General features: G+C 39.9%; 4 protein-coding genes across 11 annotated transcripts in view; 2 read left to right on the top strand and 2 right to left on the bottom strand.

The window, feature by feature from the left end:
- LOC144031275 (NHS-like protein 3) overlaps positions 1-2,863 on the bottom strand; it is a 27,853-nt gene extending 24,990 nt beyond the window's left edge. The window contains exon 1 of one of the 3 annotated variants that reach the window (XM_077538249.1): positions 2,562-2,863. Coding sequence is in view for 2 of the 3 variants with exons in the window: in XM_077538247.1 (XP_077394373.1) it covers positions 2,279-2,347 (69 nt within the window). In the remaining variant the exon portion in view is untranslated. Of the gene's footprint in view, positions 1-975; positions 1,133-2,278; positions 2,363-2,561 lie in introns of those variants that run through there. The other 2 variants (XM_077538247.1, XM_077538248.1) reach the window with 2 other exon arrangements.
- LOC144031280 (syncoilin-like) lies at positions 2,279-8,130 on the top strand. Of its 5 annotated transcripts, none has more exons than XM_077538260.1 (6): positions 2,279-2,926; positions 4,271-4,698; positions 5,636-6,046; positions 6,123-6,247; positions 6,417-6,517; positions 6,583-7,331. In XM_077538260.1, exons 1-5 carry the CDS (start codon positions 2,908-2,910, stop codon positions 6,514-6,516), a joined length of 1,083 nt encoding a protein of 360 aa, XP_077394386.1. In that variant the 5' UTR covers positions 2,279-2,907; the 3' UTR covers position 6,517; positions 6,583-7,331. The 5 variants fall into 5 exon arrangements, with proteins under 5 accessions (XP_077394386.1, XP_077394385.1, XP_077394387.1 ...); XM_077538259.1 differs by having other exon boundaries at positions 2,279-2,901; positions 6,583-7,330; XM_077538261.1 differs by having other exon boundaries at positions 2,280-4,002; positions 6,583-7,330.
- Positions 6,740-10,469, bottom strand: LOC144031279 (histone-binding protein RBBP4). Of its 2 annotated transcripts, none has more exons than XM_077538255.1 (11): positions 10,303-10,469; positions 9,688-9,835; positions 9,433-9,578; positions 8,679-8,852; positions 8,470-8,585; positions 8,224-8,384; positions 8,000-8,126; positions 7,842-7,919; positions 7,598-7,732; positions 7,403-7,513; positions 6,740-7,293 (listed from the first exon to the last, which is right to left on the bottom strand). In XM_077538255.1, exons 1-11 carry the CDS (start codon positions 10,316-10,318, stop codon positions 7,231-7,233), a joined length of 1,275 nt encoding a protein of 424 aa, XP_077394381.1. In that variant the 5' UTR covers positions 10,319-10,469; the 3' UTR covers positions 6,740-7,230. The 2 variants fall into 2 exon arrangements, with proteins under 2 accessions (XP_077394381.1, XP_077394382.1); XM_077538256.1 differs by lacking the exon at positions 10,303-10,469 and adding an exon at positions 10,206-10,278.
- On the top strand, positions 10,429-13,518 carry zbtb8os (zinc finger and BTB domain containing 8 opposite strand). The gene is made up of 7 exons (XM_077538267.1): positions 10,429-10,646; positions 11,585-11,609; positions 11,699-11,820; positions 11,894-11,976; positions 12,403-12,455; positions 12,561-12,597; positions 12,670-13,518. Exons 1-7 carry the CDS (start codon positions 10,565-10,567, stop codon positions 12,754-12,756), a joined length of 489 nt encoding a protein of 162 aa, XP_077394393.1. The 5' UTR covers positions 10,429-10,564; the 3' UTR covers positions 12,757-13,518.

The following is a 13,518-nucleotide window of genomic DNA, read 5'->3' as shown; positions in this document are numbered from 1 at the left end:
AATGAGTGCTGTTTTGGAGCGTGTGCGTCTTTGTGACTTGCAATTCATGTTCACTCTCTCTCCGGTAGCACGCTCCTCAGGTCCTAGCTTGTTTATTGGGATTTGGAGCATAGATGATTGTGCTGGACAAGATTTGCATAGCAAACAATTGGTTACACAAAAGAAATCGAGCCGTTTGCTTCTGTGTTTACTCGGTAGATACATTTAAATTTGTTGTTTTATAATGAATCATGAATTACTTTTTTGGGGTCTTCTAACTGTTGTCACAGAAAATGGAGTTTAAAACGCACATTACCAATCACCCCTTTTATCGCATGTTCCGGATTCATAGACATGCTGTTTCGTGGATTTCATGTTAGGGGTGGGAACCTCTGGCTCCCTCACGATACGATACGATAATGATTATCTCACGATATGGCGATAGCGCATACCAACACTGGTAATAGACAATACATACCAACAATGGTAAGAATATTGTTTCATGTTCAGCCCGACCTCAGTCACACCACATAATACTTAGAATCACTAGAGACATTCGACAAGCCTTTCCTGACATCAGAAGAGAGAGAAAAATGCTCAAATTCTGCCCAACTTTTACTACATATGTACACCACTTAAAAGTAAATTCTTTTCAAAACAAAGTTCCTCCATTTTAACAGTCAAATGAAGAATCTAATTTTAAAATATGGAAGCACAAAATGTAGTAACAACTATCCATGTTTGTGTATTCCAACTAATGTTTGCGATTAGCAGCCACTGATGAGTTACTCATCAGCTAAGCATATTGATCAACAATGTCTCTCATCAGTCGTGAGTTTCCTCTTAGGCAGCCGCTAAGACACTCACACTTAATCTACATACAAACGCATGATCAGAAATGTGTACCGACTGTAACAACCCCGTAGTTCTCCCCCCAAACATCTCCAGACCCATTACGGCAAAGAAGAAGAAGAAGAAGAAGAAAAAAAGCTTCACCTCAGCAGGAACCATGTTTCTGTCTTCTTCCCAGCGGCCACGTCTGTGTTAGCGTCTTGTCTCACACTTAATGCTGTATATCTCCCTTTCAAGCCAAAGCATTTGCTGTGTACTGGCTGATTGCATAATTCACCTGTAATCTCCACGGGTACGTACATACATGCCCCGGCATGGCAGGCTGGCGGAGAAGGAGCACCAGTATGCGACACACCCTGTCCAAACAAATGGCTCTGCCTCAGCCTCACCTACAGCTGCAAGTACACAGGCTTAAAAAAATAATAAATAAATAAAAGTTTTTCCTTTCTACGTGACCTTAACTGTTGGTAGTTGTTTTTTGTCTGCTTTTTTTTTTTTTTTTGGGGGGGGGGGGGGGGGGGGGGTGAGTGGGTGGGGGGTATTTGGACCTCAACTTTCACATTTTAAAGTCCAGAGAAGTATCAGACAAACATGGGAAGCATGACGCATCACATGATATCTCTGTCGGGTTAATCAAGGAGGAATTCGAACAGCAAACATCGGCACACATGAACTTTCGTACACTTAAGTAGAAGTACAGATACTTGAGCTTCAAACACAAGACTGGTAAAAGCAGAAGTATTGATTCAACACCCTAAGTACAAAAACAGACTCTGAAATGTACTTAAGCACAAAAGTAAAAATTATTTTTTAACTCCCATTTACAATATTGATACATTTGGCAAAATTTGTGAAAATGCTATATAATGGTTTCCCTCATTTACTAACTTGCATAGTGCTTAAAACAGAGAAGGAAAATCAAGCTAGCTAGCATTGATGCTAACAAAACAATGTGTCCCCTTAGTGTTCCCAATTATTGTGACCGAAAAGAAAACTACACTAATACCTGTATGCTTTTTTTCTTCTTCTTTCCAGATTTGACGTACAATTTTTGAACTGTCACAAGATATATGAAAAATTAGACCAATTGGTGGAGAATATCTTGTTTCTCCCAATCCGTTTGTGCTGCTTTTATGGTGTGTCTCATCCTCTTGCCAAAAGTAGCAAGTGTATTTTGACAAAAGAAGGTGAATACAACACACATTTGTCTTTAGGGAATAAAAGTTTTGAAAAGAAATAAATACATAAAATCTGCTTTCGTACAGTAACGAAGTAGCCTACACGTACTTCGTTACTCTTCGTTGCCAAACGCACACGTCACCGAATGGATCAAGCCAAGTGTGCGAGCTCCACGCTGTCAGGCAAAACCAGTGATGGGAAAACAACACAATAGTCTTCATTGTCATGAGCTCCGTGGCTGAGAGAAGCGAGACAGGTCTTAAATTACCTTTACTTGGGATCCCTCAAGGCCAAGCTGAGCAAATGTCCCACACCTACTTTTTTTTCCCCTCATCATACATGCCTCTACTCAACCTGAATCAATTTCTCACATTACAGTTCTGTGCTCGAGCGTCACCACCTGATCTAGCATGGTTAAAAACCCAAAGAAAACAGGGATTCAGTTTTGTGAATTTTGCAATTACTTGCAAGAACGCCACATGGGTATCATGTCCATTGCCATGTGACGCAGCAAAATTGTCATTCTAATTGACGACAAAGAAGACGCCTACCTTGTTCAACTTCTATGATCCTTGATGGCTTGGCTTCCCCTCAGCCCCTCTCCATTTGCAGCCTTTCTTTCCACGTTTGAGGCCAAAACTTTTCAGCGACACGAGCAAGAAAACTTCAGGTGCGACATTTCCGCGAAAGGCAAAACGAGAGTCGGGAAGCGACACCGAATTCGAGTGTCGACGCGCTTTCTTCGGAGGTCAGTCCGAGTCTTTTTGTATCCCAGCTGTCAGCCGTCTGAGGACGCCCAGCCGGGCCGCGGAGGGAAAATGGCTTGAAGAGGTGGCGCTCGGCCGGACATGTATCGGCCCACCTGGAGGAGGCTGGCCGGGTTTTGCGCAGGTGTGGATGCGGCCGTGCGGTCTGTGTAAGGACGACATCTAGTGGCCAATATGGAAAAATGCATAAACGATAGATAGATAGATAGATAGATAGATAGATAGATAGATAGATAGATAGATAGATAATTGCTGCAGTAGCCTATATAATACCTTAATAATACAACAACAAAAAAATATTTCTTAATAGTGGAGGCACATACTTCACGTGCTCAACAATATTATATTTGATAAAACAATGCTGTAAATACTATAATTTCATTTTCTCAGGTGGCATTTTAACAATAACGGTAAAAACATGAATTCCATTTTGAAAATGAAAATCAGTGCATTTTTACTGATATAGTATTGAATTATTGGCAGTTAGTATCATTCAAAAGGTAATACAATAACTGTTTAAAAGAAAGATAATCTACAGTATTTTTTTTTTTAATGCCAAAACGTCTTTAGTTATGTGTCCAAAAATACGTTTCATGATTCGCAACGTTTTTTTTTTGAAGATGCTAACTATACTTTATTTTTATTTATTTTTTTATACAGTATATAGGCTTATTGTAAATAATGACAATTTTCCTCTTGCGTATATGCTTTTCCATGCTAAGCTTGCTATGAAGCTTTTTACGTCTTTACTGTTATGCAAGAAGTGGATTTCAGTTGGCCGCCATATAGATCTAGGGATTTACTTTACTATTAATACCTAAATTGTTAATCATTAATAAGTTGTTGAAAAAACTGTTTCAGCATTGGAGACATAAACACCTATGGTGGTATTAAAAAATGTCATTTTTTAAAAATGTTATTTTACTTTGCAAGTGTCTTTACTAGTATTGCTCAAATTCCGAAAATGACCCATATATTCTAAGGTCATACAGAGCATGTATGCCAGTCTGCAAGAGGCACTGACACCGATTTTTTTGCTCCCCCGTGGGGGTCTGACAGACTTCAGCCTAACCCAGGGATAGGGTTACCACACTGACACCAGTTGTTATTAATACGCGCAAAGTGGGCCTCTGTTTCGCTAGCGACATAAACACAGCAGGGTGATTCTTCAAACCTTGAACAAACTTGACCTACTATTTTGCTGGACTGCCATCTTTTCAACTGAGTGAGTATCTGTTGAGGATAAAATGACCAGTAAAATTGATCAATGCTAATTTGTTATTGTTTGAAAGTGAAGACTGTTAAGGTTGATTTAATTTACAATCATCACTATATGGTAAGCTCATTGGCTTTTACGTTCCTGACTTGTTATGCTAAATAACTTGAGTAAACAACAATGTAATCATTTCCAAGTGTGATTTGTTTGATCATTATCTGATTAATGACTCTTCATGGAAAAGTTAATCAACTCTCACTTTTGGCTCCTCTTGCAGTCACTATGGACAATCAGGAAAAGGATCCACCCACGGAACTCACTCAATTTGTTGAAGACATCAGAAAAAGCATTGATGGTGACAACTTGGACAACATTTCTAAACTAGACAAGTTAGACATAGAAAGCATAGGACAGATGTTTGAGCACTGCATCGAGCAAGTTTCCCGTTTGGAGACGCGGCGAGATGAGCTGGCACAAGAGTTCCTGTTTCTACAGGAACCCATGATACGAGTTGTGGATCATCTGAGGGAAACGCTGACGGAGAAGCGGCGACTGATCGCCCTGTCTCGGATGGATCACACGGACGTGTTGGAGGAAGTGCAGCAGGTGAAGAGGAAATTGTTCAACACCGTCAGAGACTGCATCCACAGCCAGGTGACCCTGGCTGAGCAAGAGTACCAGGTGGCTCAGGCGGCTCTAACAAAGGTCAGACACCAACTGGGTGCTTTTTAGGCTCACACGATTCGGCTGCGGGTTATTCTTTACTATATTCTGAAGTGCACGCCATGCGATAATTATTCAGGGTTTGCTATGTATTTGTGGGTTTAACAGCTAATGTATGCTCTTACAAAGTGGTGGGGGAAACTTTGCCTTTTTTTGTGGTGCAATTTCTCAAATCACAAGAATTGTTCAATATTTATTAATATTCTTTAAAACTAGTCGATACAAAATGACCACCAGCACAATCTAATGAGATCCAAGTCAAGGGCAGCCACAAAAATATTGCTGAGTTTGACTGACACTGTCAATGGTATATTGATATAAATTAGATTATTTTTTTTTAATGTATGTATGTGTATAACCTTCCTGCAATTATTTTTACATTAACATTGTTTTCTCTTTTTTTTTTTCACGACAGAAACTTGGGATTTTATGTTCCCTTTTTAGTCTAAAGTGGAAGTCAACATTTCTTGACAATATGTTCTAAACATCCATCCAGTTGCCTAACCGCTTATTCCTGACATTCTAATTAATATTACATCTGTGGAATATGAGTTATAAAGCAAAATCCAGCCGTTTTTTTTATCCATCTCAGGGGGCGGCCATTTTGCCACCTGCTGTCGACTTGAGATGACACCAATCACAGCTCACCTGTTTTCTGAGGCGGAGCTGTGATTGGTTGGTACCTGAGACCTGAGCAACATTGATGTCATTTTCACTCGACAGCAAGTTGCAAAATGGCCGCTTTCAGAGTTATAAAAACTGCTTCTTAGTTCATATTCCAATAACAATATACCAAGCAAGATACCATATTTACACTAGTGGGGCTGCATAGAACACATTATTGTCGAGAATATATATCAGGAAATTCTAAATCTTGATATTATTCTTAGACTACTTCTGTGACTTTATCTTTTCACAGGAGGAGCTGAAGGCCCAAGTCCAGTGTCTGACAGAAGAACTATTTCAGCTCCAGGAGTCCCACCAAAACAAGCTGAACTCTTTAAGGGATCAGGCCCAGAAGTCGTTCAGGCCGAGAGCCATGAGCGACGTGGGCCTGTGCCGTCAAGCTTCCGTCCGCCTCCAGCGCCGGCTCAGCGTCAGCATTCAAGAGTTAGAGGGCTGGTATGAGCCTCGACTCGTAGCGCTGCTGAAGAGGAGGCAGTTTGGGGAAAAGGCCTTGAGAGTGAGCAGTGAGCAGGCAGCGAGCTTTAGGGCCCAACTGCAGCCCCTGAAGCAGGAGGTGCAAAGATTAGAGGAGCAAAGGTCCTGCCTGGAGCAAAGGATCAACCTGATGGAGCAGGAGAGGGAGGAGATGATCGCACAGCACAAGGTACAGCACATCTGGAATTAAATAGATATACTGTAATGGATGACTTGTATACCCATCAGACTGTTTTTCCACCCAGGAAGCTGAGGAGGAACTAAAGGAGGCTCTGGGGAAACTAGTGCTGGACTTTGAGGTTCAAAAAAGACTTAAGAGAGATTTGGAGACTCTCATGAATGATATTTTAGAACAGATGCAAAATTTCAGGTGAGTTTTCACAATCAGATATCATGAAATGTGATGGCTGATTTGAGACATGACTTGGTAAACTGTCAATTTAGTGTATTTTTCACCACATAGCTTATGTTAATGGATTCCTGGCACTCAGCGCCAACACCGAAATTTAAAGCGGCCTAACGTACATAATTCTTTCTAGAGTCTGTGAAGAAGTGACAGAAGAACAGCAGCAGGATTCTACTTCCTGTCAATCCAGTCCACCGAATATTGAAGAGCTTTGCATGAAATTTGGTTCATAAGGTAAATCAAATACAAAGCATGAACTCTTGTTACATAAGGACTATATGTAATTTTCTTCTTACAAGGCATCCATCAACGTTCTATAGTGGCCTCTTTCTGATCACCGAGCTGGAGCCTATCCCTGCTGACTTTGGGTGAGAAGCGGGCACCCTGGACTGGTTGCAAGTCCATTACAGGACCGATATAGTGATAAATATCCATTCACACGAAAACAGCAGACCCGTTTACTAAGTTCAAATATTTATTATGAATATAAGTACACAAGAGTTCAGATGCAGCACAAGAGAATGAGAAAATGCAGAGGGCAAAAAATGTACGAGATGCAACACAACTGAAAAAATTCTTACTACTTTCACACAAATAAAGTGGAAACCTTCGTTATGTACATTTGTATAAAAATGGATCTTTGTAGAAATGTGTTCCGAGCTTAACTAACCAATTCTAGAAAAGATGAGGAAAACAAACGAAATAAAGAACCGCAACGACAGACGACTCTTTGATGGTTTCATCACATCAGGGTTGAAGAACTTGGTTTGTGACAAACTAACAAATCTAAAAGAACCGAAACCAATAAAGACGGATCACAACAGCATGTTATGATTTTCTCCAAAACAATGGCAGCCAAAATGTAAATTTAAAAGAAGTGCTTATGCACCCAATAATGGAAAGAGAACATTTGACTATGCAAGTCAGAAGAAAAGAAGAAAATGGATTCATGCTTGAACCTCAGAATCTGCTACTCCTTCCGGGTCTTCATCATTGTAGATATTTTCAGCCTGTAGAAGAAGAGAAACAGAATGCATAGTTTTTTTTTTTTTTTTAAATGTAATTATGACAATATAACTAATTACAACTGACATGAGATTGCCCACAGTTATTTATTACCATTTGCCACACTTGCATGATGTTGTCCTCTGACACAGAACAGATGACCCATGGCTCGTTGGGGTTCCAGGAAAAGTCTGATATCTTCGCTGTGTGTCCACCATGGATGAACTAAACAAAAAAAAAAATTTTTTTTTCCACTTTCCAACCAAGCTTAAAGGCCCAAATTAAGAAGAGCTCATTTTCCCAACTGACCAGCAGCTCCGGAGGGCCATCCTCCGCATCCTCGGGAGATTGCTCCTCGCCGATCTTACTGAGGTCCCACACATTCAGCCTCCGGTCTGTGCCGCTTGAAGCCAGGATGGTTTCGTTATGAGGAGACCACTGCACCTGTTTTCACAACAAATGGACAAATGTTACATTAATGTCTATTAGACTGGCTCACAACTAAAATACTACAGCAAAGCTAATCACACTGACTGATCAAGACAACTTTTACCTGGAATATCTCATCTTTGTGAGACTCGAATGAGTGCAGCTTCAACTTCAGGTTTCTCAGGTCCCATAGAGCCACAGTCTAAAACCACATGCACAGTCAAATCAACTCCCACTAATAATAGCGTGAACCGTGACCGGCGTGAAAAAGAGCAAACCCACCTTGTCCGCAGAGCCGGTGGCCAGGATGAACTCGCTGTACGGATTGAAAGACAAGCAGTTGACCTCCGCAGTGTGGGCGTCCACTGCGTGACTGGGCTTGGAGGTGTTGTTGGATCGCGTGTCCCAGCTTTTCAAAAAAAAAAAAAAAAAAAAAAAAAAAAAAAAAAAAGAAACCATCAGGTTTGAAAACAATCCTCATTTACATTGTGTTCAATTTGGCTTACATCATGAGTTTCTGGTCGTCAGCCACAGACCCAAAGAGTGACTCGTGGAGCAGGTGCCAGGAGACGTCCTCCACAACGGCGGTGTGTCCCGTGAAGATAGTCTTGGCATCCACTATCTTTCCCTCTTTGGGCACCGTGCTGATGTCCCACAAGCAGATAGTCTGAAAAAAGGAGGTAGGACAAGCGATAAGAAACGGGTACAAGGAAAATTGAGAAGTGATCATCAAGCTTGTTTAAACTACATACATGGTCATCCGAAGCACTGAGGAGGCAGCCGCTTAGGTTTGGATTCCAGGAGAGACCGTAGCCCTCTTTCTGGTGACCTCTCAAGCGTAGGTCTGGAGTGCACTCTCCAGAAGGGTCTACAAGGCAAACAAAAACATCAATGAGGTAAGATGAGGGAGAGGAAATGACACCTGTTCATCCAGGACTGCGAAATGTAGCCCGATTGTCACCTGGCTTGGATGGATGCTTAGTATAATCAAAGACGAGCACGTCACTGGTGGGGGTCTTGGTGGCGATAATGCAAGGGTTCTGGGGCATGTAGCGCGCTCTGTTGACTTCTCCTTCGTGATTGATTTTGATCTCAATCTCTATCTTTCCACTTACAGAGCCAAAGCCACCAAACTCTGTAGCAAGACACACAAAAAAAAAAAACATGATTAAAAATGATGAAATGATGATATAATGAAGGTCGGGCCACATTACAATACCAGATCTCAATTTCACCTAGCGAGATCTTAATCAAAACTTAGCCCATCTCTAGCTTTCTTCTTCTGTGACAGCAGCAAAATTTGACCATTCAAGCCAGACACTAGTGTTAGCGATGACATTAATGAAGGTATGAAGAGCTCCATTCAGTTAAATTTTATGGGAGGCAGTTTACTCCGATTTTACATGGTTGTGAAATTAGCTTCTCACCTTAATTGTATTCATTTTTTAGACAAATTAACTGAGTTATGTCTGTTTTAGAAATGGTTCTGTGGTAGCGGTACATTCACTGCATGTCCTTCTAATTTGATAAGCATTTTCATATTGCTTTCTATTTTTATCAAACAAGAAACCTATGTTCAACAAATTGCTACAAGCAGCGCCCAGCTTTTATATGTCGTTTGGAGGTGGCTTATTAGTCCCCAACATCAAATATCTGCCTTAGGTTGGGTAAATAACAATAAAAGACACACTGGCCGACATTATATTATCGCTTACCTCCTTTCTCACTGTCGTAGTGGGAGGCATCGAACTGGGCATCGTCATTGGGGAGCTGAACGCTAGCAATCACAAGATGATTCTGCTCATCTGAGGTGTGTGTCCCCAGAACCAGCCGGTGCACACTGTAGTCCTTTCCTTCTGGTCTGTGAAGATAATATATTTCATCCTTCCATCCATTTTCCGAACTGATCATCATCACATTTCATTTGCATTTAATTCACTGATGTTTTAGTGCAGATAATATCCACTTACCTGGTAACATCTGGCAGCCACTGGGCAGTGAGACTGGGCCATTCCAGGGCATGGGTCATGACCAGGTCGTAGAGGAAAGGAGTGTTCTTCTTCCAAATCTTGTACTCCTCATTGATCACCCTCTCCTCCACAGCATCGTCAAAGGCAGCTACAAACAGGACAAAAACAGACTTACTGCAACTTTTTCAAAACGATACATAACATACACCATTAAATGCAGTAATACACATGACAGACATTTGGGTTAACGGCCAGACAGTGTCCGACTTCATAATTAAGCTTTAGGATTTACTGTATTTTGATGTTCAGCTAACATTGGTAGACGTTGTTAAAGTCAGCCGAAAAAAAAAAGATTAAGTGCACCACAATCAGCAAATAAAGCACAAGCGGATCAACATATTATTATCAAGCATTAGTAGGTTACAGCCTGTGCATTTAGCACGCTCGTGGTTGCTAACGCTACAGTAGCTAGCACCTAGCTTACGCGTTTGTAACAATGAAATGGGATGCGGGCAGACCCGCTAACACCGGTCCAACTTGTCCAACTGTTTCGATGTTTCAGAGTAGTCCTAAACAAAGTTCAGGCAAGTAACGCCAAAAAGTCACCATCCTCACCATCTTTGTCAGCCATCTCGTCTTTGTTGAAAAGCTTATACTCGTCCAAGTGCGTATTTCAGGGCGAGCGCTTTCAATGGCGCCAACTCCGTAGAGCACGATTATCCAATCGCTGTAGCGGAAACTCCACCGGAAGTGCGACACTGCGTTCGCGTCCGTGGTCCCGCCCCATCCGCCATGTTGGAAACCACTTTTGAGCCCTGACAGAAGTTACCTTCTGGCAATCTGTACACTTTCCACGCCGAACAAACCCGTCAGCGAAATGGACGATCGCCAGCTCGACCTGACAGAGGCGCAGATAAAAACCAAATCCAAGTACCCTTCAATTAACAAGAAATATGAATGTAAGTAAAACATTGTTATAGTAGAATTGCTAGCTATGTACTCACTAAGAGTAACAACTTGAGCTGGGTGATATGGTCAGATTTATCCACCTTTGTTCAGAGAAAAAGTGAATGACAATTACGACATTCAAAACATTTTTTTTTTTCTGTGTCTGTGTTTTGTGTCTGATGAGATGTTCTTGGTTTCTTTCACCAAACATGATGCGAAACATCTTTTAAGCATGAACTTGTATCAACGTTCGCCGAAATAATAGAAATACTTTTTCAACTGGACTGGTCAGTAGTCAATGACTAAATAACAGAGTTTTTTTTTAGACACAGAAAAGGTCCATAATCACATAAATTTACAGATGTATGTATACAACATGATTATGATAATAATAATAATAATAATAATAATAATAATATAAACATGTACGCCAGTGAGTGTATGAAAATAAATTAATATTTTAAATGGTCAGCAATTTACTATATAAAAAAAAATAAGATATCAAACTCCATCCCTATTGAAAACAGCAGTTATTTTATAACATATGATCTCATGAGCAGAAAAAAACGCAACTAGAACAAAGAAAATAAATAAAATAAAATTGTACGTGCTTGAGAAATCCCTGAAGAAATAATAATTAAAAAAAAAAAGTGACTATGGAGCATTAAAACAAAAACAAAACAAAAAAAAGATTGAGCCCGTGGGACTGTGGCGCTCTGTGTGGGGTGTGCCGCGGTCGATCTGGGCCACGGGTTTATTGGATGACATCGCTCCCTGTGGTCGTGGGCCGTCATCCCTCTCAAGTGTGGATGAGCTCCTCATATGGTTTCCCTGTGCCCCACCATGTCGTCTTTTTTTTCTTCTTTTTTTTTTTCGTGTATATAAATAAATTTTGATTGATTGATGTGAATTTTGTCTAAAATTATGGCTATTTGTCCATTTATTACAGACTTGGATCATACAGCAGATGTACAGTGAGTGTCCTATATGTCACAGTTCATACACAGTTGTAGGTTTTCTGTCACCGTGATTGATGTGGTCTCATTTGATAACCATTTCTAAGAATCCACTCCTGGGGAGACTCTCTGGAGGAAGCCTTTGAACAATGTGCCATGGGCATGTTTGGATACATGACGGACACCGAAACAGTGGAACCCACTGATACTGTAGAAGTGGAATCAGAGGGTGAGGATTCCTGATTGTTATCGTCGATTCTGTATCTGTACAAATAGTAATACTTTCCTCCGGACGTCTGCAGGGGAAGACTTGGAATCACTGCTCTTCCACTTTCTAGATGACTGGCTGTACAAGTTTAGTGCAGATTTGTTCTTTGTTCCCAGGGTGAGTAGAATATGTTTCGCACAGCTTGCCTAAAGCCTAAGAAAGTGCAACAACAGCAAAACAAAAAACAAAAAAACAAAATCAATTCCTCTGCTAACTGCAAGATGAAGAGGTCTGAGAATTTTGCATTTAACACGTAGCCAAATATTAACTACCATTTCTTCAACCGTTCTTTGCAGTTCAGAGGCTTGTATCAAAGCTTTCTATATACTCTAGCATTAACAAAAAAAAAAGAAGCATAAATACGTCTTTGGGACACTTAAAACATTTAAAATAGAACGTATTTATACGTTTTTTGGGAACAAATGAGTTAATCATTATACAATGTTGAAATTATGTGCGGAACAAGTGCTGTATTTCTAAAATTGCATTTTAAATACATCTTTACAATATCCATTGTGGTTTTTATTATCTTTCTTCCAACAGGAGGTCAAAGTTTTGTACATCGACAGAATGCGTTTTAGGATTCGCTCCATCGGGTAATGTTATCTTCTTCATAAAAGCGTTACCTAAAATGTACCTCACAATCTAATTTCTCCCATCTTTCTCATCCTGTGCCCCACCATTTTTTTTATGTTTTGAAGGTGGGGTGAGGAATTCTCGCTGTTGAAGCATCCACAGGTACAAAATGACAAATACAGACGAATGACAAACTGATAGAGAATGTAACATAATTTTTTTTCTTCTCTCTAGGGTACAGAAGTGAAAGCCATTACATATTCTGCGATGCAAATCCACGATATAGAAAAACCGGAGATATTTGCAATTGTTGATATCTGATACTTCAAGAAGTTGATTACATGACTAGTTAATCGGGACTGGAACACATTATTGGCCAAATTTAATGGCCTTTTTATGTAAGAACTTGGATCATTGAATTGTAAAATATTATTTGCTGCTCTTGGGTTCTGTGATAGGTTCCTAATGAAACTACATCAATGGTTTATGCGCTTTCCAAATAATTAATTATGATTAATTGTTGATATGATAATCAAAATGTTTTTGTTCTATTGAGAAAATTATACCTCCATCTGAAGTACATCAATAATGAATGCATAAGTGCCCCAGCTCCTTGGAACCCTGTGCAGGATAGGATTTATAGGAAATAGATGGAGGAATGGAAAATGCACTGTTTTAATTTTTATAATTATTATTTTTTTAATTTATTGTTTTTATCTTTGCCCACCAGCTCAACATTGATGGGTAATTGTGATTTCCTGGAATGTAGTTCAAGTTATTATCAAATGTAAACACAGAAATAGAAAGGAAGTATTTATCTTCTTTCATACATTAAGTTGTTGACAAATAATGGGAGAAGTCATCAACAGGATCAGTGTTTTCACATAGATTAATATCATATAATCAACATATAAACAAAGATAGTTTGAGCACATTTTATTTCAGATGTATCAATCTGGTTGCCCTTTGCATTATTAGCTCTGTTTCAAAAAGGTTGGTGGCCCCTGCGAATTGGCATTTTTTGTTTTTGTATTGTTGAAAATGAAAAATATATTTTGAAAATAATAAAAAAATTTTAAGGCA

The sequence above is a fragment of the Festucalex cinctus genome, chromosome 12 (assembly GCF_051991245.1).
Source record: "Festucalex cinctus isolate MCC-2025b chromosome 12, RoL_Fcin_1.0, whole genome shotgun sequence".
Taxonomy (NCBI): Eukaryota; Metazoa; Chordata; class Actinopteri; order Syngnathiformes; family Syngnathidae; genus Festucalex; species Festucalex cinctus.
The sequence above is the reverse complement of the archived record's forward strand: the minus strand, read 5'-3'. Positions and strand labels throughout refer to the sequence as shown.